Raw genomic sequence first — 23734 nt, 5'->3', positions numbered from 1 at the left:
GAAATACATCTTGTGGCAAGATAAACACTAAATAGCACCAGCTAGGTCAGATGCCTTGCCAGTCCATCTACAGCAGGTGTCGTCTGAGCAGCAATCACATAATTTATCAGTGCATGCTCCTGACCAACTGAGTGCTAACCAGAGTAAGGAAGCTTCCATATTTTCACTGCTTTAACCACTGACATTCTTTTTTCCCCTCTATATGGGCAATTGTAAAGGGCACGAAAAACACAGAGATATGACAGGTTATGCAGTATGGAAAATTTGCCAATAAGAAGGCACTCAGTTATATCAAAAAGCTTGACAAATTCCTGCTCAAGGAATTCAAAGTTCTGGGTAGTTAAAGGTAAACTCAGATAAAAAAAGACTGAACTTTTAATTTAATTAAAAATCTGTTAAGTTCAAAACATGACCTATTAATAATTTATGGGACATAAGTCTTCAGGTCAGAAAGGAATTTCCAGTATGATACACAGAAGAATGACAATTGTGAAGATGCATCAATATATTCTTAAAATTACGCCACAGTCTGATCTCTATTAACCTTGCAAAGACCCATACACTGAAGAGTCATTTTCTATATTTTAAGGAGGGGTAAAAATGGGCATTTTCCAGATCAGTGATGGTGAGATGAAATGAAATTTAATAAAAAATGCTCTCTAGCAATAATAGCACCAGGTGTTGTATCAAAATATGCACAAAAAATGCTAAAGTATTGTAATTTCCAACCAATTGCCACTTGGTATTATAAAAGTGGAATAATTGTTCAAATAGGCAAACTACTCAAATACTATTGTAAATCCCTCTCAAACTAGGAACACATTTCTAAATGAACATGAAAATCTAAAATGTCTAAATGGTGTATTTAGTATAAATCAATAAAAAACTTTTCTGTGTTCTCTCAGTTTTATTTTTTTAATGGGTCACAGCATTAGTTTGAAAGACAAATTGTAAAAGGTCACAAAGAGTACAATTCCCAATGCAAAACAAACCAAGTACAAGAAGTTGGCATTTCAAAGCATGTGCAAAATGCAGCCTTAACTTCTGGAATGTACTGAGCCCAGTTACTTGCATTTTGCTTTTTCAGAGAAAATAATGGGCAAGGAAAACAGAAAAATGAGGATAGAAAATCAGAATATCAATAGAGAAGGAAATAAAATGGGACAGAAAATCAGGTTATACTTAGCCTCCAAAAGCTAAGAGATGTTACAAATTGGATTATTTTTAATTTTTACCTGTCTCGATCTCAACACTGAGTATGGAGCTTTCATATGGCTGCTAAAAAATTCCTAGACAGCCCTGAAATGTCTCTGCATCTGTTTATTTTTATATCTTGTGATATTAAAACAATACTGAGATTTAAGTGAGAAAAAAATTCTGTGATTGAGTCAGTGAGTTCTGAACCCTAGGAACCAGCAATGTAGCTCTGAGCGAGAAGTGTGGAAGTAAGCGAAACAGCAGAAGCAGCACTGACCTAACCAAAGCTGTGTCCCATGCTCATTTCAGAGCATGACCTACCTAAGTGAGCAAGGGCTTATAAGAACAAACATACATGCAGTATGGCTTATAGCACTATGGTTGAGAAAGTGACCCAACAAACATGAGAGGTGGAAATCTGTGATGCTAAACAAGGAACATTTGCAGAAACTGTCTTCTCATCATTCCTTGAAAACTACAAATATCACTGTAAGTAAAAGCAACTTCCAAACTACAGACAAAAATCCTGAATGCAAACTTTACCCTGTCTTCCACAACACAATGCAAGTAATAGCCAATATATCCAGAGAAAGGCTCATTCTCATTCATGCTGAACAATATATTTTCCATTTTCCCACTTCTCTTCCTGCACAGAAAGGAAAGGCTTTCTATTTCTATTCACATCTGTTTCTTGTTTTTCTATCCCCATAACTCCTGTATCTTTTTTTTATCCCAAACGAAGTCTGTAGTTATGTGCAAACAAGACTGATGACAACAAGCCTTTAAACACTGTAAAAATATTTGAAGTCTTAAAATGACCATATGTCACATGTGTCATAATGATGACCAATTTACTTAGACTCTCCAGCCTTTTCAACCTGTTATTTAACAGAGTAGATATTTCAGTAAGAATTTTACAGTAATGGCCTCTTTCCTGCCAAAAAAAAAATCAGTGTGATTGTTTCCTGCTTAATTGTCACTTTATAAAATGGAAACCACAAGTAGTTTTACGATTTATCAAAATCATAAAACAAATTACAAAAGTTATAGCCTTCATGTAGAAATATCTAATCCTAAATCATCTACCAGAGGATACATGGCAATATTTTGTAGACTTAGTGTTTTTTTTTCATAACTCCCAGAAAAATAACTTCCTAACTTAGTGCTTATTCCAACACAAGATGTCATATTTAGTTTATTCTTTTTTTAGTTCAAAATATCAGAATATCAACAGAGAAACAGATTTAAACTGCGAGAAATTAGAGGCAAAGGAATAAAAAGATAAGAAGTTATCCTTCAGTAAATAGTTTTTAAAACCAGGAAATAATTAGGAGAGACAAAAGCAGCACAAAATGCAGAGGATGACTAAAAACACGAGAGAAAGGAAAGGAGCCACACAGACAGCATAACTGTATCTTTTCTAAAATGCAGATAACATACAAATATACTCTCATTTAAGACAAAGAAAATATAAGCCGAACCACTGATTCAAGAGTGAAGATACAAAACAACAACTACTGAAATCTACAAGGTATTTGTGATACAAAAGGAACACTATACATAAAACCATATATAAAACAATCAAGGAAAGTAAGAACAGGACAGCAGTTTTATTTCATGTAACTGAAGTAAGGATTCGTCAGATTCTGGCTCTGTTCAAGTCAGTCCATGTTTCCTCAGCAGAGCTGAGCCTTGGGAACTGGCTGCCTGGGGGGAAATCAATGAGCTGCTTGCATTGCTGGATGCTCTCACAGCAAATACAAGTTTGTTTTAGCAGGCTGATTATGGGAGAACTAAGAAGAAATAACAAAAGTTATTTCTTTTGCCTCAGTACTGGCATGTCTGCTAAAAATCCACAAACAAACAACACCTCCCCCCCCCAAAACACCCAAAAACAAAACAAAAAACAAAAAAACCCAAAAGTGAACCCTGACATGTATAAACATGGTGCAAAGAATAACTTCACAGCTCTTTGAAGGAAGAGGGTGTTTCCATCCAAATTAACTGAGACCAGAGAGGTTAAAATATAGGAATGCACATGAGCAGGAGTGCCAAGAGTTTTTCACAGGGGGATTTTACAACGGAAAATCTTCTCACGCTACTGAGCAGTGGCCAGCTCGAACACGTCCAGTGTTATGTAGGGTTGTCCTGCAACATTTTGTTGAAAAGGAGGTAAGACACTTGACTGGCTTTTGCGTTCATCCATAGTGTACTGTGGCAAGCTGTCAGAAATAAGAAATTCCCTTGTTTTAACAGAATTTTTAAGGTATGGATTGAACAGTGTTTTTTCATTGAAATCTTCCACCTTTAAAACTTCATCATCATTTTCTTCATTTTTGATTGAATTCTGTTGGGATCCACACAAATCATTTGCCAGCATTTCCATGGGTTGGATTTCCTTCACTGGTATCAAAGTTGAATTCATTTGGCTTCTGGTAAATTGATCAGTGATTACATAAGGCATGGATGGCAAAAAACATTTAGCAACATCATTTTCTTGTTTATGCAGTATCTTTTTATCTCCATTGATCATGTCTTCTGCATTAACATCAATACACTCAGAAACATGGTTTTCTTCAGGAAAACAATGTTCCAAAACATTTATGTCTTCAAAGTCTACAGTTTTAGCCTCAGATGACAATTTCTTCAAAAGTGAATTATTCTGTCAATACCAAGAGATAAATTGGAGAGTTATATACAGATAGATAACGTATTAGTTTGTTTTTTAAAAGATAAATTATTGCCATTTGAGCTCTATTTGACTCATAATTTTGGAAGTGCACTAATAAAGAGTTAATGTGCATTTCAGGAGGGATGCAGTTATATGTGAATGAGTACTAAAAATGACAATGTTATTCTGTTCATTTGTTAAACAGTTTCATAGTAGGTCTTCTGTGCTTAATGAAACAAGAAGTTTCCATGAAGGCTCAGAATCAGGTTTGGACTGTGTCCATCTTTTCTACTCCAACCAGTCACTTATGAGGAAAAAACTTTAAATCTCATTCTCCACAGATTACACTTCCTACGTAAAACTGATCAACTCCATTCAAATACACATCAAAACTTTAATAAGGCATAAATATTCAACAAATAAAAAGATGGAAATAATAGTACAATAATATGCCAAATCTTACTACATGTGGCAATACATTTTTATGGAGAAGGGAGGACTTATCCAAATGTGGGAACCTGATTCAGTAGATGCAATAACCTGTGTAAGTTTAATTGACTTTATTAAATCAACCATGTCTGCCAACCACTTAGGAACTTCAAAACATTATTTCTCGTTATCATATGAGAATTAAAAGAAAATACTTCATAAAGATGCATGTTCTCTGTTATGAAGAATATTTTATAGCACTTAAGAATGAAACTCTATATACTTTTTTTAAAAAGTTATAAAATTACTGTCAGAGAAGGACTTCTTTTCTCTCCATCTGATCCCTTCTTTAATACATGAGATTGCAATTATTACCATAGATGCAGCAAGAGGCCATTCCACTGCAATGCTCTCTGCAGGATTTGGTATATCAGGCCAGCAAACCTTCTTAAACCTATCATTGAGACAGTAATTTTAGTCAAATTATGACAGAAATAGATTATTAAAAATAAAATTAACAAACCTCCGGAAAGTCTACATACTGCTAAAATACCAAACTTTCACAAAGGAGGTCTTTTCTATATTAACACAGCCTTTTTCAATAAAATTGTTTTCCCATACACTGACTTTTATTACAAAAAATCTCAACAAGATCTCTTGGGTTACAGAGACAGTGTAGAAAAATTAATAACTCACAAAAGTAATTTTTAATTACATTATATACTTTCTATGTATATACTTATGTATATATTTTTTATATTTCTTATACTATATTATAATATATGAAATAATAGCATGTCAAAATAAGGCTGTATACAAAATCTGTTGTGATCATGTTTCAGGGTGTTTCTTCAGTGAAAAGCCACTTCAGGTAAACTTGGCCCGAGGAAAGTATCCCAAGCACTACACCACACTAGAGCTAAGCTGGGTTCCAATGTTAGCAGCAGATAAATGATGCTTACTCATTGAATCACTCATTGATACTGGGTATATATGTAAGGGAATGAAAAACAGTCCAAAGCTTGACTTTTCACACTGTAATTTAATTACACAAGAATATAAACAGTCAACTGCATCTCGAATATTGTCCAGAACCAAAATATAGTTTCTTATTATTGCAAAAATACAGAATCCACAACACAGAAGAAGATGTAAAAGAGCTGAAAATTACACTTATTTATTCAGCCATACTTATCACCTGATGCTTCGCTAGACAACCTTCGCTAGACAACCTGATGCTTCGCTATATTGGTTCTAATAGCTTAGAACACCCCAAAATAGTTAAGATTTTTAACCTTCTCATTAAGCTTCAGCCTAACAACCCAGTCACTTTCATGTGAAAGAAAAACATATTTTATAACCTCAAAAAAACCTCAGATTCATCGTTGGGATGTTATTACATCCTCATGCTCTGAGAAAGCAATTTCAAATCTGGCAGGGGACATCTGTGACAGCAGATTATGAATCACATACGGATACGGATCCACACTCATGGATCAAGCATCCAAATGCTTTCACACAAAGCATGACTTTCTTACAGCTCAAGGGAAGCATCACAAAGTAACAAACGCAATATTATTATAGCTAAGATAAGCAATTATATGAAATATGTTCTAGTGCTGTACTAGCACATATATTTCCTACATGCCTAGGAAACTTTATTCTTGGTATTATTAATTTTTCAGTAACTGACTTCAGGTATGCTCCCTTCAACTGACTGACAATAGAACTGCAAATGGCATATAGCATTTTCCATAGAATTATATAGGTGATACATAAATCTGTTTCTCCTATTTATTTTGTTCTAATTTAATGAACTTTCTAAAATTAGTACTTATTTTTGGACTAGAGTACATAAACTGCAGTTAAAGTATAACATATACACTTATTTATTTGTTACTCTAATTGCTTATTTTCTTAATTTGACATTGGTTTTGAGCCCAACAAAAGCATTTATAAGATATATAAAAATTTGCCTTTTACAAGGTAAAATTAACAGGTTGAATTTGGTTTTAGATAGTAGAAAATGTACTTACGCATGTTTTTTCAAAATGCATGTTACCCAAAGGCCTAACAGACAGAACATGCTTATTCCAACAAGTAGAACAATTAAAAAAACATCTTCTTTATCTTAAGAGGAAAAAACACACAAACAGAAAAAATAAAACAACAATCAGCCCACAGATGTCTGTCATTTCTTCATGTATTCCTTGAAGACAGCTAATTTTCAACATCCGAGTCACCTAATTAGCACATTTTAAAAGAATCAAAATTACTCAGAATACTGTATGATGTGCATTGTATGATGTGTCAAAAGATGAATATTTTGAATCCAAAAAGCCATAGTTACTCAGCCAGAAAACCAGGTCACGATGAGACTTCTCAGGATTTCTCAGGAACACGTGTATTTTATTTTATTTTAAAATTTCCTTTATTTAATAGAATCAGACAGTAATTTAGATGGGAGGGGACATCTGTAGGTCACCTCATTCAACTTTAAAATTAGAATCAAACTGCCTAGGGTCATACGAAGCCAACTTTTGAAAGCAACCTAAGATGAAGACTCTACCACTGCTTTGGGCACTTGTTATTTTACAGTCGCCTGACACCGACACATAATGCCACTTCTATCAGTTACAACAAAATAAATAGCAAGTTAAGTGCAGGAGAGAGATTTTAAATCACAAAAAATACAGTTACTCTGACTGAAACACTGCACAGATTTCTGAGCTAGCTTCCAAGTACCAGAGGCAGGTACCGACAGCAAGAGACCTGACCTCAGCACAGTCTAACATACCTTGTATTTGACTAGCAACCAGCAGAATAATTTACAGGCAAAAAATGAATTAGCTTTGAGTCCCATGACAATTTTAGGGATAGCTCATGCTCTTTTTTAAATTTCAGTTTGGCCACCACTATGACAATTTAGGAATGTACTGAAAACATTCTTCCAGAAGCTGAAATGGGGAAATGCCTGAACTTCTGCCATCATACCAATCTCCTTGGTAATATCTGGCTAGAACAAATAGCAAGAAATAGGAAAAGGTATTTCCCCACACATACTGGCCATAACCTGTGCACTCACTTATCAGTTAAGCTTATATACCAGAAAAAGTAAAATACAACACCTGGTTATTCTAAACCTAATACCTCAGATGGAAAAGTCTACTTTTTAATAAACTCTTAGGCATTCCATCCCATAATTGACAGCAAACAAACTGCTGCTTCCACAAACATCCATAGCACTCCACAGCTTTACTGACAACTAGGTAAAGATTTTGGGGTTTGACTTCTAATCTTGAGCTTTTAGTCCGTGAGATGGTCAGTGAAATTGTGTTAAATTCAGCTACTGCTGGCAATTCTTCCTGGTTTTGTTCAACAGTCCTTTAAAAAAAAAAGTTAACAAATGCCTAAACAACATCCCAAATTCTGTATTCCTTACTCCCAAACCCATTTTTAAAATAGTAGTAACTAATCTGGAATATCACTTACCCAGTTTCAAAGTTTTGAAGGTCTTTGGCTCTCCAGTGGTTCCACCAGCTTCATTGCTTGCCATGACATAGACAGTATACTGTGTATTAGCCTGTAAGGACTTCAGTCTGTATTGCAGAATATCAGAGTTCACTGTTTCATCTTTTTAGAAGATTTATGTCAATAAACACACAAAAATAGTGTTATATCAGGGAACTGTACAATTATTTAGCAACATTTACAATAATAGATCATAAAGTATTTGAAAGACAATTTGAAATACAAAGTGATCTTATTAATCCTTTTACAGAGAAAACTTAAATTACTAAAAGATGTATATCAATACTACTTAAAACTTAAAGCAAAAACACAAACCATTATGTATTCATTTTTCAAAATTAAATGCAAATATTTTTTCTAATATTAAAGACAGGTGAATTATGATCTCCTGTAGTTTATTTTATCACTGGAAACAGTGCTTTGAGAACTTTATTTCCTTAAAATAGTTGGCTCAAAAATTAGGAAATTAAAATAGTTTCTGTAGCTTGTGAAGTTCACCTATATTTCTAGTACATGCAGTAAGACAATGATCATCCAAAAAGATGCAATCTTTCAGCACTGGGATATCACCCCAATTATGGCAAAGGAAAGGCAAAATCAGTAGGAATTTTTTTCCAAGTGTAATGGTTTTAAGTATTGACCTTCCTTCCTGGTCACCAGGAAGGAAGGAAGGAAGTATTCCATCCTATTCCTTTACATAACCAAACATATAAATAGATGGAGAGAGAAGCCTCTTCCTCTCTTCCCTTCTGGTAAGGTTTGGAGACAGCAGACTTCTGCAGGTAGGTCTCAGTCCTGTGGGGGAGCTGAGGCTTGGCCGGGCCTACAGGGCCTGTGGTTTCTGCAGATCCAGGGTCCGGTAGCGTGGCGGCGGCATTTGGGTGATTGTGCTATCCCAAGGAAAGTAGTAAGATATTCTTTTGCTAATTAGTTTGCTAGATCCTGAGTTTTTGATTGTGTATATCTATTTTGGTTTTGTCCTTTCTTTTTCCTTCCCCCTTCCCTTTCCCTTTTCCTTTTGGAATTGTATATAGTATTTCAACTGTATTTAACTGTAATATACATAAATACATGGGGACCCCTGGTGGCCTAGTGGTTAGCATGCAGGACTCTCACTGCTGCAACCCAGGTTCGATTCCTCGGTCCCCCGGGCAGATGGTAGCTCGTTAGCCCTGTGAGGCCATCCATCTATGAGAAGGTCACTCTAAACAAACCTACGTCCTGAGGACCTCACTGCCATTGTCCAAGCTTGTTTGGCCCCGGCAGATGAACCTTAGGATTAAAGGGTGGGCTCAGTTCAGCACAGGCTGTGTCTCACCTAAAAAATCCATTGCACAGGCTGGAAAGGTAAAAGACCTTTCCCAAAATCTTCGTTCGCGAAGACTGGCCATTATTTATTATTACATAAATACATTTATTTTAATCTAAATAAATATTAAAGTTCGGTTAGTCTGGATTTTTTTATAGGTTTTTTTTTTCTTTCCGCTTTGCTGGAGGGTTTTGTGCTGGGTCTGGGGACTTGGTGGGGAGCCAAATAAAACTTAGACACCAAGTTTCAAAATGCTTTTATGAATAGAACTCAATGTTTCCAATACCTTGTCCAATACTGAAATTAGTATGATGTGCTTCACCTTTAAATTTTTTTTAAGTAGGGCATATATTCTACCATCCTATGTCTACTAACAGTACCAAAAGCATCTTCCGACTATGAAATTATAGTCGCTAAAACATTTTCTGGTGCAGAAAGTCTAAGTCACCTCATGTCATTATTCATTTCAGTCAAGAAATACTCAGGAAACAGTTATGCTGCAATATGCCCAGAGTTAAAATAAACTGAGTTTTTCTTAAATCAAGGAGGGAAAAGTGAAGTTCTAGAGTTAAAGGCCACCAGTGAAGTTACATTGACACAAACCCCATGTTCTATTCTTATCAAGAAGATGTGACATCAGAGAAGCCTCAAAAAACATCAGTACAGTATGTTTCAGTATGGTATGTTTCTGTCATTTAAATTTAACTCCCCTGAGTTCATATTTAGAACTAATTTTCTAAAGAAACTAATCCGAACCCCTAAAATGGACACAGCCTGCTTTACATTAGAAGTAATATGGACATGTATTGCTCTGTAATATGAGGCTGCATGTCACAAGGACAGCCCCGCACAAAGCAGACAGCATTAAATTACTCAGAAATCAACGTGGCAGGAAAAATAGCATGTAGAGGACTGAATCTGAAAGAAATAATTAGCTTTCTCTTTCAATTTAAAAATTACCAAGAATACTCATGCCCTGGCTGTAAACTGAATATCCAGAAGAAACAGAAGACATCACAAGATTTGAAAGCTTGAGAACTTTTCAAAAGAGATTGTGTTAGGTGCCTGTTAACAGTGATGTCTCATAAAATAGCAGGGAAAAAAACATTTCTGAAGCACTGAATGTTCCAACAGCATTCTTCATAAACTGTACAGGAAGAGAAATTTAGGCTACCAAACCCCTTTTCATAAAAGATTCTGCTGAGATTTAATTCTGCTTTCTGAACAGATAGCATTACACTGTCAGATTGTGTGGATATTGTTCCTGAGGTAGAGATTAGGAATATGCTCAAAGTTATGCTATCAGCCTCCAGACCAGAAGAGCAATACCAAGCACAGAAAATAAAGCATCTGAAGAAACTGATCTAAAAACTATGTCCAGAGAAACTATTTCTTGGTAGCTTAATTTAGCTTCTCAAGTGTTATTTCCTAATTTGCTTTTAATATAAAATTGACTGTAAAAACATTTTTAACAGAAAATTTCCACATGAACCACGAATTTGCAAAAGACCTATGACTCTCCAATATATTTTAGCTCCTCTACTCCTGTCATTAATTTTTCAATTGACTTCAAAGGTGTGTCATGATGGAAGACATTCTAAAAAGGGAGGGACACTAGTACATACGTAAAACGGTAAAACAGCAAGTATCTGACAAGTAATACTCATTACTTTGGCAAAATCTGGCAATTTTTTTTTTTTTAACTGTTAATGGCAAACCATCTGCAAAATGTTCCTCATATGTGAGTTTTCATCCTGGTCTGGAAAAGGAAGAGGAATAATAGTGCTGCCATACACTGACTTAGTTTATCACCTAGAGATCCCTCAGATTTACATCAGAGAAGCAGAAGGACAATGTAGTCAACAGTCAAGTCTGTATTACCATTACAACACTACTAGTAAACTGAGAGTAAGCAGTGCTGTACAAAATAAGTTCAGAAAAAAGAAACTGAGAAAAAGGACACATGTCTTGTATTAAAGTACTAAAGCAGGGACTATTCACTAGAATGCCACATCATTTCCATTGAAACTAAACATTTTTTTTAATCTTTTTGTAAGCCACATTTTAGAACCAGTATTTTCAGACATATTTACATTTGATATACAATATGATACACAATAACAAAGCTTGCTAGTAACTATGACAATAACTATATGCAGACAGCACATTGTCATAATTCTGTTGAAAACATCACTGTTTAGTGTATACTTACTCAATTCTTTTCCATCTTCAGGTTTATAAAATATTGTATAGTTAGTTATAAATCCATTTCTTTTATCCTTTGAAATCTCATTCCATTTTATTGTAACTTCATTTTTTCCCGGAATGCCTGTGTCAGCCACAGGTCCTTCTGATGGTTCTACACAGAAGCATCAGAAAATAGAAAAAGTACTAAAAGTCAATATACCACAATGTTATCCATCTGTGTTACTTCACACATACCAGTAAAATTAGGGGCAACAGATGCACAAGAAAATATGTCATCTCAGTGCTCTGACGTAGTCCTTAACTTTTCTCACTCTCTTTATGTAGGATTTCTTCTGATAAAACTTCCCCTCATTTATTCTGGTGTTAACATAGTTTTAAGTGCTACTGCCTTTCCTCACAAGATCAGAGACAGTTGAAGACGTAAAGCAATGCTACGTACTCATGGGGGAACTCAGATGCAAGGTCACTGTGTGTGCAGGATGTCTCAGGCTGAGCTGAGATTTAACTGGTGTCTCCAGCACACCCAATCTGGCACATTACATTAGACAAAGCCTTTTTACTTACACAATACTACCTCACACGCATTGCTCATAACTTCTCAGGAAGAGTTCCCTGCATTTCAGCTTTAAAACTAGTAACTTCCTTCCCATTCTCTGACAACACTGAGTGCTGTCATAGCTACCTATAAACAGGAAAGCACAGCTCTAATTGTGCTAGTAAGTATTACTCAAACATAAAATATTCCACTACCTCTTCCCAGTAATTAATGCTGTTTAGTAGAGCATTGTCCTATATATGCACACACACAAATCAACATTTTCATATGAAATCTTAAAATTACCAGTAAACTACATTCTTACAGCTGCATGTATAAATCACTAAATTCACATTAAACTTCTACAAATAAAGAAACATTCCTCCTCTTCTCCCCCTCAACACTATTTCATCTGTGGTTTCTATCTAACTACAAATGTCACAGCTTCTTACTATTTTTCATGTGCAGGACTGCAAATATTTTGTTACATTATAAAATTTTTAAAAAAGCAAGCTTTTCAAACCATTCATTTTATTCTGTGAGTAGAATTTCATCATATATTAGGACTAACAAATGCAGTCAAGCACTAAAATCAAGCATATATCTTAGTGAGCTGTAACACTGAAGAGATAACTAGTTTAAAAAAATCCTTTCATGTTTGTAGCTATACATTTTCCAAGTGCTTTGTGTAAAGTATGTAAACTTTACAAAAAATTAGTAGATTGAAGCAGCAATATCCTAGTATCACAAAATGCATGTTTTCTTGCTGAACAAAACAGAAATCAAGAGGCCTGAAACCTTGGGATTTTTCCACTATCTCCATCTCTCTTTCAAATAATGATAGTACTAAATTGATCAAAGACAGTTCATCCTGACAGACAGACTACAACATATCTTTCACAACATTATTAGTTTAAAATACGTACTTTTTTCTTGAACATAAGTTTGTATGGTATATGGAGCTGCTACTTTATTTCCACAAAGAGGATACACCAAGATGTTATAGCATACAAATGGTCTAAAGTTTTCTGTAAAGAAAAAAAGGAATATTTACATACAATTCTCTGTGTGAGATTAATACAATGAAAATAGACTAAATCCCAAACAAATTCTAAATATAGTGTTACAGATTATTTCCTTCAACTCTTTAGCAAGCACAACATGTATTTATTACCTTCGATGCTCATTACTGCCCTTAACACACTTTTTTGCTAGTAGTATTCATAAGAGCATATGGTTTCTGACTCATTTTTCACTAGAAATACTTCGAATGGGTCATTACACTTCAGCCTTATATGACTTCTCCATATGAACCCACTTACTCATCTCGAAAGACTTTATGGTTTTGGAGGAAGTTTCTATTTTCAAATAACCTGTAAAAAATTGCACTTACGGTAATATTTTTAATTTCACATATCTTTATGTTTACTGCTCTGCAGAAGACAGTTTCGTCTCATGCATCAAATAGTTCAAAAGGTACAGTGGAACCCCAGCTCTTAATACTTAGAACCTTAGTTATGTCAGGGATATTAGGAGAAGGTTTTTCACCCTGAGGGTGGTTGAGCACTGTAACAGGCTCTCCAGAGCAGTAGTCACCACCCAAATCCAAATGTATAAGGAAAATGAGATGCATTATATTAGCTAAAGGTAATGGACATGGGATATTCACATTGACATCAACATTCACAACTTTGCCTTTGCACACATCTCTTGAGCTCTGTACGCTTTTTGGTTTTTCATTGAAACTACATAGGCATAGCCAAAACATTAGCAGTTACAAAGATTATCTGTTTTTAAAAAGTCAGCCTCTAGAAAAAAAACTGAGAAGATCCTCCTCTAATTGTCAGTGCTTCATAAGGTCACTGAAAACTCTTAAAAATGCCTTAGATCATAATACAAATGTGGTTATATAACATCTAACATGCCAGATTGACCAATCACTCCACTTGCTTATTTCAAAGTAGAATTCGCACTAAAATCCTCTTTCAGGTTTCTTGCTCTCTTCTAAAACACATGAACTATCATGACCTTTTCCCATATTTAAATTAATCTTTTTCATTGTAGATTTCTCTGCTAAAATAACATACATCTGCTATAGGCCTCCCTACTGGCATAAGATGAAGCCACAGAAGTGCTTAAACACAAAATCTGAAGCCTAATCTTACATGGGAGCAAATACCATCTTGCATGTTGCATGAAAATTTGAAAGAGTTAAAATTGCTATTAAATTATTTGCAGGGATTTCAATAAAGCATGTAATAACACTGCTATGTTTAAAATGGTCTGAGGAAAGCTGGATGAGTTCATCCTCATTTGTTCTTTCCAGTCTACCTATAAATACATACATATCTGTACATTATTACAGCTGTAGCCGATAAATAAACGTACTTCTGTTAGTTTTCCAGTTTGTAGAATTCGACACATATTGCCACGATCTACTAAAAGGATCCATCTCCAAGTCCTCAAACCACTCAACTACATATTCTGTTGCTTCTGGTTTAGAGGTTACCCATTCCACAACCACTTCTTCATTTGACGGAGGGGTCCTCACTGTTTCAATAATCTGAGCAGCTAAAAATTTAACAGATAATATCAGCAATTCTATTTTCATAAAAACTTCAAAAATACATACAGAATCTGAAGACAAGTCTCCCTTTTAGAATCTGAATTTTACAGTTTGTAAAATTTTGCAAACCAATTTACTACCAATTTTGCAGTTTGTGCAGACAAGCAAGTTTTGATTGAGACAACAAAGGCAATAGAAGAACAGTAAAGTAAGTCAGCAAGGTCATGAGTGACAGTGAAGCAAAGGTGCACCATCAGCCTGCAGAACAGATGTAATAAAAGTCTGACTGAAAACCCCACCTGGCAAAGCAGAGACAAAAAAGACCTGATGAAGCAGAGGGAAAAATAGATGCCTCTAGGGTGGGGAGAGGAAAGATGTCACAGCATAGAAAAATCAGAAAAACATTTATGGTGGGATACAGAAGCGGGTAGAGAGGTAGTCAGAAACCTCCAGGGCAAGATGACAGCACATCTACACATTTAGTTTTTTAATTAGAAATGGAATTTGATTGAACAGTTCTAGGGGGACACTTGCACTTATTTCATGAACAACTGATACAGAAATTATTCGAGTGTTTCAAATGTAGACTCTCTTTCAGATTACAGTAGGCAGCAGGATGTTGGAATACAAGGCTCACAGAGGTATCACAATTAAATATAAGAGCCAAAGAGCTCAGCTGTTGTGCTAGAGCAGACCAACTTCCTGACCCTGGCAGTGGGTGGGATGAGGTACTTTGTGCATGCACACAAAAAGAGAATAAACACAAGGCTTCTCTCTCTGGTTCCACTGACACATCTTAGAGACTTCTATTTAACCTATCTTTGAATGATGCTGTTTAATGCTCTGCAATATTGCCCTGCCATAACCAATTTTATGATCTAGCAAAGGGATGTGACAGAATTGGGTAGCACTCTATAAATGTATTTGGTAGGTGCAAGGTTAGGAAAAACCACAAACCAAACTAAAAAACCCTCAGAAAATAATACAATAGAAATCATATAGAAATAAACATCAGAAAGTATTCATATCTTAACAACTGTATCTCAAAATAAAAGCCCTAACAATAATCATCTATAACAGATGCATGACAGCAAAACACAACAACAAGATATAGATATAGGTATGGATATAGATACAGATGTATGACAGAAGTCCTTAACACAATTTTACTTCCACTATAACAAAACTTAAACAGATGTCATGAAGATAATTTTTTGTTAGTGAGAAAAATATAACATGGCATTGAGAAATCTTACTTTTTTCATCTGTGGATGGAATCCTCAAAATAGCTTCAGGAGAATTTCCAGCAGAGTTATAGGCAGTAACAGATACTATATGTGCCTTGTTATTTAAAAGTAAAGTGATTTTCTTGTCAGTAGAGTTGTTTATAATTTTAAGTGCAGTCTTGTTTTCTGGAAAATACTGTATTTTGTAGCCTAGAATTCTCCCAGAAGGTGGAAAGTTATTCAATGGCTATTAAAAAAAATAAGCAGTAGTAAGTGTTTCACAGTGTTATTTGCATAATCAAAAATATATGCTGCATTGAAGAGTCCAGATTAAATTACAAAATGATTATACCATATTTAGAAAAGCAACGTACTTTCTTCAGTCCCATTTTCATGACAGAGCCATAACAATTTCCTTGAAGGAAAGGTTCAAAAGTCCTGAGATTTGAAATGCAAAAAGTCTTTGGACACTTTACTAGAAGATTAAAGTGAATTTAACATAGCTTTGGTAAGCCATATCATTTAAAAGTAGTTGTAAAGACTTTCAATCAGATTTTCCAGTGATCTGAACACAATTTAATGCTTCCTTTCCACAGACATTACAAAACTCTATTCATCTACCATTCAGTAAACAAAAGCCTTTTTAATTCTGCTTTAGTTCAGTGAGGTTTTTTTCTGATGACAGCAAATGCCCCTGGCAGTTATATGTCCTACAACACTAAAATACTTAAACACAACATCAGTTACAGGATACCAATATGATTATCAATTCACATAAAGAGTATAAAAAACAGTATATACCTTCCACATAAGATGTACAGATCTACTTCCAGGTGAGTGCGAAGACTCAATTACCCTCCACAAATCCACTTTTTCTGAAGGAGCTATATAAGGACAAAAAATAACTTGAATATGTTTGCTATATTAAAAAGATAGTCCAATATGGTAAAACAAACAAAAGGTTTCAAACATACAGACTGAGAGAAAGTTATTAAAAATAAGTTTTCTCCTGTGTAATGCTGTGCCTTTTTTCCCCTAGTAAGTACAGCTTCTCTCTTTCCATAAGTTTCCTTCTGCTTTCTTTTATTGTTAAGTATTAGAGTCTCCTAGAGGAGATTTTGTAGTCTTGTTTTATAACTGGCAATTTAGTGTCTCTACTTATGATTAATTTTATTGAACATACTTGCTATACTACATTTCTGCTACTATCCTATTTTGCAATGTTCAATCTCCATCTGCACTCCTAATTTTCCCTCTCTTCACTGTCTACTCACCCATTTTCTTCCTTAGCCCTATATTCTTTGAATCACTTTTCAAATCTCCTCCACTACTTGCTCTTGTGTTTTAGTTTTCCTCTTCTATCTTTAAACAAAACGCACATGTTCTGTTTAAGCAACAGAATTCTAAACGCAATAGACAATAGACTGAAAACATGGTTTATTAAATCCTAATGCCTCAAAGTATAACTAAAGAAAACTTTCACAGGTAGTCAGCCCACCTTTCTCTTCCGTGCTTCCATTTTTCTCTCCACTCCATTCACTCCAAAATATGGATTCATTACTGATACATCGAATGGCAACAGAATATTCTGTGGAGTCCCACAGACCTGTGAGATTACATGATCCTGTCTTCTCTGCGGAATTCAGTGGGACAGTGACACATTTCTGAAAGTAGGTACATGAACAAAATTATTTGATAGAAAATTGTGTGCAGATATTTGAATTATTAAAAAAAAAAATTGAAACAAAAATAACACAAAAGACGCAGTTTTAACGTTTCCCACCTCAATCCTCTGAAACTCAAGACTGTATTTCATTTTTCTGTATAGCCTCTTCATTCTTCCGGTAAAACCCTAGGGTTTGAAAAACTTAAGCCAAAACTAGAGCTGTACTGACTGTCCTGTGGCTTGAATTGTGTACAGCTCACACATGATTCTAGAGCAGCTGTGCTGGCACACGAAGCGCTGGATGAATGCAGTTCCCACTGATAGGAAGCAGCTGGTTATTGCAAAGCTATTATCATAATAATATCCCACAACAGCATGCTGGGGGAAGCATTTTGTGAGCCAGCTGGGTACTTCTTTCTTGTTTTTCTTTTCTGAGTTACAAGGTCTTCTAGCTCCTAGCCATACAATTGTGTGGCTGTGGACCGTTCCAAAGATTATCAGCAAAGGATTAACATGAAAAGACAAATGAAACACAAAAAAGTTTGATATCAAGGGGAAAAGAAAAATAAGATGGAGCTTTTAAGTGGGGAAGGAAGACAAGAGCATGAGAAATCACTGATGCAGTATATTTTTGGAAGAGTAATGACAAGGTGAGTAATTTCTTTGTCTTAAAAGGAGCTCCACTCACTTCTCACTGATGGAAGTCAGAAGCTAGATTACTCTTCTAAAACAAATAAAATAGATATGAAAACCAGGAACTGGAGTTGATGCATCAACTCAATTGGACTGACAACATGAAGCAGAAAAAAACAACAGGAACTATAGAAAGATAAGTGTTTGTGAACAGAAGGACTGATATAATCACTATACCAACATTAATGTATTATCTTCCAAATTGCAAAAATTACTTAATAATTAACAACTCTTCCCCTCTTAAATTTCAGATTACTGAAACAGAAAGACACCAAAATAAATGTTCAAGCTAGCTAAATTCTAACAACGTCAGCAAAGGTAAGTTTTTTAATAAGGAAGATTCCCTCTTGGGAGCTGAATTGAAGTAGTAAAGTCACATAGATTCTCAGTAGGACTAAAAAACTGTGAAGAAATTCTTGTCTTCTACCACTTGAACCTTCCAATAAAAAATGAATCAAACTATAACAATACAAAATGCAGACACCCACTCCTATAAACACCACAATGGGAATTGCACTGTCTAATGAAACTGAAATTTTTAGTCCATTCTGATCCCAAGAAACTCATTGTCAAAAAAAGAAAACTGCTTCTATAAGAATGAATTCAGGGACCTACAAAGCACTCTAGGTGACAGACTCTTCATTGAACCTACAGCAAAACGGGTTTCAAAACTATTATCAGCCTCCTGCAGAACCTGACATAGAACTGGAGACACCACCGACTAGCTTTTAGTTACTTGCCAAAAGGCTGTTAACAATATTTCATTATAATCAGAAACTTAGTAGAAATTCGGTATATGCAGATGGAAAAACAGGTAACCTGCTTTTCACTCAGTAAAAACAGTTCACACCAAACTGTTTAGACTGGTTTTTTGGTAGGACAGCTTAAAAGGCTCAAATATTCTTTTTGTTCATTTGTTTGGGATTTTTTTTTGCACATATGTGCTGACAGAAAAACACCTTCTATGTCTTCACTGATCATGGGTAGTTACTGTTTTTTCTCTAGATTGTCTGTGGGAAAATGCAGGTAAGATGTGAGGAAGCAAATGGATGTAGACTGTATTCAATGCTGGAAAAGCAGAAAGGTGATTTCTAATGCAGGTGCTGAAAAACAGACACAATACACAATAAAGCTGTAACTTTACAAAAATGTGAATGTTTTCAACACTGGGGAAGGACCCCATAGCAAGCAAGCATCACAAGGACACCAGTGCCTTGACTCCAAAGGGATAAACATCTTGAACAGGTTTTTTTAATAACTATTAGTTCCATTTCTAATATCCCAAGTGGATTTGAGCTATTCTGCCCATCCAATCATCCCAAATACTATATCTTGAATCCAAAAATCAGTATGTCATATCTACAGTAGAGATGCTTGCCATGAGAATGTTAAAAGAATGCTAATTAGAAACATCTTCAGTATTAGGAACTTCTTGAAAGCTTTGAAGACTACCTTGAATTCTTCTCTCACAAAATTACACATATAATGTATGAAACACTAAGATCAAGCTAAGTTCAGTGAACTCAGAAAAGTAAGCCAAGGAACCTGTACCATTCTTGAATTTGACAGAGGAAACAGTAAAACTACAAACAGAATCCCTTCCATATTGAGGAGCATAGGAATAGATCATCTGGCACCTACATTTCCATTTAACTGTCAGAAAGACAAACTCAGAAAAATAACTTCCCTTATTTTCCATCCTGTAAAATTCATATTTTGGTTCACTTTAAAATTATTGTAACATTAGTCCCTCTTAATCAGATTCCACTATTTTGTTTGAGGGTAAGTGATGTTTTCCACACCAGAATGCAAGGGGAAAATAAAATATTTTGATTGACTGCCTGTGTAATCCCTTGGTCCAGGATCATTCCTTAGCCTTTCAAGGACGTATACTGACAAGTATGGTATGTACAAAACAGAAAAGGAGCAAAAGAAAGAGAATAATTAATACTAGATAACAAAACAATGTTCTTAAAACCATGAATACCTTATTACATTCCATTAAAATAACAAGTTTTAAAACATTAGTTCAAACTAATTGTTGCCTTTTTCCTATTTAAACTTTTATAGCATTAGTCACTATTAGTCACAAAGAGACTGGCATTCAGAAGAAAAATGATGTAACTTACTGTAGAGTTTGAATACAAGTTTCTGTATTGAACCTGGCAAGTTAAATCTTTTGAAGGGACAATCTTCTCAGGCATTTTCCAGGTTACTGTAAGTAACTGCTTTATACCGCTGATTGTTTTAACTAAAAGTATTTCAGGAGGGTCAAATTTCTCTAGAATGAAGGAAAAAAAACATTAGGAGGGGAAAATGCCTCTATAAAAGTTTAGAATTTCTCTGGCTATGTGTGTTCCAAGAAGTTTAATCAGTATCCCAATAACACATGTCCTATCAGAGTATTCATGTTTTGGTCTGTTTCACAGACATAACTCTACGTTTGGGAAGTTGTCTGTAAGAGAAATTGCACATATAACTGATTTAATTAAATGGGACTTTGAACTACCTGGTCTAGTAGAAGGTGTCCCTGGCCAGCCAAGCTTTTCTATGATTTTGCTCACAAACCTGCTCTCAAACACATGTGCAGATTTCTTTCATCTGTATCAGCACTGAAAAAATACTACTCGGAGATAACAGCAGGGAAAATAAATAAAGCAGAGCTGGGATGCCAAAGACAAGTCTGAACTGCAGAGAAAGGAAGAATTCAGCTGAAAAGGATTTGAGGGGGAGAGAAGTGTGAAGGACAAAGTGGAGAAAGCATGGATTAGCAATGAGGAAAGAGATGGTTGGCACAGAGAATGTGAAGAGTAATGAGGAGCCACAGCTGGTTGGAACACAGGAATAAAGGAGCATATGACTGGAAAGTTGACGAGTGTTGCAGCAATAAGGATTATTGATTATCTACACCAAAGTGAACAGAGGAAAACAGAGCACAGGGCACAGGGAGAAGAGGTAGACAAAATATTTTTGCTCCTGTGTGCAATTATTATTATTGCACACAGAACAGGTGGTTTTTAACATGCCTAACCAGAAAGTAGAATAGCAGAGTAAATGATAGGCGGCCCTGGAGAAATTATAATATCACTATTAATTTACAGCTGGGTGTTGTAGTACATTTAGTACCACTCAGAAATAGAAAAGTATAGTCCAAGTACCACTTAGTTCAACAAAAAGCTTTAGTACATTGCCTTTACTTGTCAATAACTAAAACTTAGTAATTTATAATGGATACATCAGACATTATCTTAAAAAAATATTGCTGCAGTTAGGTATTTCATAGTATGAATACAGCATCCTGTCATTTTTCATCAACTCTCTGTAAGATCAAGAAAATTATGAAAATTACTGCTGTAACACATCACTTTGAAGAATTTTATACAGAAAGACTATCAATTAAATCTTTATTTAACTCTTCTTTAATTACCTATTTTTCCCATAGCTATAGGAACACACTTCGATAAGGCTTCACCCAAAACATTTTCAGCTTTCACTTGAAAACAAAAAGCACTACTATACGGAGTATCTGGATAAAGAAATGAACATGACTCTGTTTTACTCTGGCAGGAGCTGACTATAGTATTTGGATTAGTCGCCCTAAAAAACATAAGAGAAAAATTATAGGAGTTAGAGATTTTCCTCAGAATAATTCAAACTCACTGTTGGGTTATTATTTATAGATTTTTGAGGTTGCAAGACTTTTCTACTAGTGAACACCTTCAGATGATTTGTTTGTGCAATGAATACTCTTTCCTAATTGCACTGCTTATACAAATGCATATAAATAGTCTGCACAGACTCAGTTAGTTTTAACTGCAATTAGTAAAACCATTTTCCAGGAGCAGAGCAAAGAGTAAAAAGGCCTTAATAGGAAATCCACATGCTATGATTATTGTCATGGTTTTAGAGCCCAAAATCCAATTCCTGATTCCTAGCCCCCCTCCCACATCTCAACCCAGTGTGAGATGGGTTTTCCAGACAAAAACACAAGACTCAAAATGGGGGGAAGGGAATATATTACAGTGACTGTACACATAAATAAATAGCATAATACTATTACATACAATCTTAACTCTATCTTTACCATGACATATAATATTTACAATGGGCCAAATCTCTTCTCCCTTCCAAATAAAAGTCCAGGAGGGAAGAAGAAGAAAAGACTCCTTCCAGTCTCTGAGCAGCAGGTCTCTCTAGGGCGGTAGGCTCTCTGTGTCTTTCATGAAGCAGCAGTCGTTGGACTTTTGCCAATACACACGAGGGAGGCCTCCAAACCCCTCTCGGCCCCCCAACACAAACGAAGGGTCTTTCCGTGGGCTGCGTTACCCCAGACAAAGGTTGCTCCACCACGGTCATGTCGACGAAGTGCAGAAGCCTTCGTGACGGTCTGGTATCTTCAGGGGAGTCAAGCCCCTTTGCAGAGCTTCTGTGCTCAGCCTCAAGACGGCTGCTAGCTTCTCTGAAGCTTAGCAGCAGTGGGGGGGGGCAAAGGTCACCCCACACACACACATTCCTTTGGCCGTCCTGGCTTAGTTCTCAGGAGGCCTGAGCTTCTTGCTCCTCTCTCAGCAGTGCTGTAACACTCTGAGGCTCTTCCATCTCCCTCCTCCTAGGAGGGGTCTCAAAGTAGTTTGGGGGAAGTTTTGGTTATTCAATTCTTACCCCCGAAACTCTCTCTCTCTCTCTCCATCAGAGATCTCTGTGTCTTCCTGCTCAGCAGCTCTATTCTTCTTATCTGCTTGGCTCTTTGCCACTGCTCTTCGGACGCTGCTGTCTCTGCTGCTGCTCCGTCTGCCCACTCATGGTGGAGAAAACTCCTTCAGCTTCTCAGCTACACGTACTTAGCCCAGTTTAACAACGTTCCAAGTCCCCATAGCCCCCCAGCCAGGGCTGGGGGGGGGCAGAGCCCCCAGGGCTCTTGCCCCGGCTCCTCGTGGCTCAGAACATGGCCATCTCTTCTTCTAACAACAAGCACCTTTTCTTTTCCGGTCTAGACATATGTTTATATTTTGCAGGAGCGCAGATTGGTCAAACCCCAAGGGTCACCACCCCCTGGGGGTTACCACTTTCTTAGCTTCAGGGGGAAAACCTGGTTCAAACCACTACAGATTACTTTTTATTAAAATCTCAAAGAGAAGTGAAATCATATAACTCCATACAGGACTTCCTTTAAAAATACAGTTAGGTTGATTGAGCTAGTAACACATGCCACATGGAACTATGTAATAACAAGCTTTTATTCATTTTTTAAATACAGAAAAAAGCCAAAATCCACTACTGCCAAACTATCCCAAGGCAATACAAATTTGACAGAAAGAACATACTGATAATATGTTGTCTTTACAGCATTTACTTCCATAATAAGTAGTGTAGAATGCAAAACTAACAAAATATGTTTCATTTTACTGACCCACAGAGAAATTCTTCAACTAATGAAAACTCAGATAGGGGCCTGTGCTAAATGTTTCATATGATGCAGTAAGCAAGCAGATAATTTTGTAACTCAAAATGCATTTTGGGGCCGGTATTTCATCAACATTTTAAGCTAGTGTAAGCCTGTGCTGCTGCAAAAAGCAGCAGTCCAATCTTCTCTATCATGCAGAGCTGTTCCACCCATGGATCTCCACCCCTTGTACCAATGCTTTTGTAGTCATATGTTAAACTCAGCTGGGGAGTTATCTGGATTAAAATTAATGATTAGAT

The 23734-nt window shown here is 35.8% G+C and overlaps 1 protein-coding gene across 5 annotated transcripts in view; it reads right to left on the bottom strand.

Moving 5' to 3' along the window:
• Positions 1-2783: 2783 nt before the first annotated feature.
• Positions 2784-23734, bottom strand: part of DDX4 (DEAD-box helicase 4) — a 77772-nt gene continuing 56821 nt past the window's right edge. For 4 of the 5 annotated variants that reach the window (XM_027709340.1, XM_027709341.1, XM_027709342.1 and 1 more), the window contains 12 exons: positions 21459-21628; positions 20161-20312; positions 17171-17336; positions 16474-16556; positions 15703-15919; positions 14269-14451; positions 12807-12908; positions 11350-11496; positions 7790-7930; positions 6334-6427; positions 4673-4751; positions 2784-3859 (listed from right to left, as the gene is read on the bottom strand). In XM_027709340.1, the coding sequence (XP_027565141.1) occupies positions 3296-3859; positions 4673-4751; positions 6334-6427; positions 7790-7930; positions 11350-11496; positions 12807-12908; positions 14269-14451; positions 15703-15919; positions 16474-16556; positions 17171-17336; positions 20161-20312; positions 21459-21628 (2098 nt within the window). In that variant the 3' untranslated portion in view covers positions 2784-3295. The remainder of the gene's footprint in view (positions 3860-4672; positions 4752-6333; positions 6428-7789; positions 7931-11349; positions 11497-12806; positions 12909-14268; positions 14452-15702; positions 15920-16473; positions 16557-17170; positions 17337-20160; positions 20313-21458; positions 21629-23734) is intronic. The other variant, XM_027709343.1, reaches the window with a different exon arrangement.

This window comes from Neopelma chrysocephalum, unplaced genomic scaffold, assembly GCF_003984885.1.
Source record: "Neopelma chrysocephalum unplaced genomic scaffold, ASM398488v2 Primary Assembly neopelma1_96770, whole genome shotgun sequence".
In the NCBI taxonomy this organism is placed as follows: domain Eukaryota; kingdom Metazoa; phylum Chordata; class Aves; order Passeriformes; family Pipridae; genus Neopelma; species Neopelma chrysocephalum.
This window is presented reverse-complemented; position numbering and strand designations above follow the sequence as displayed.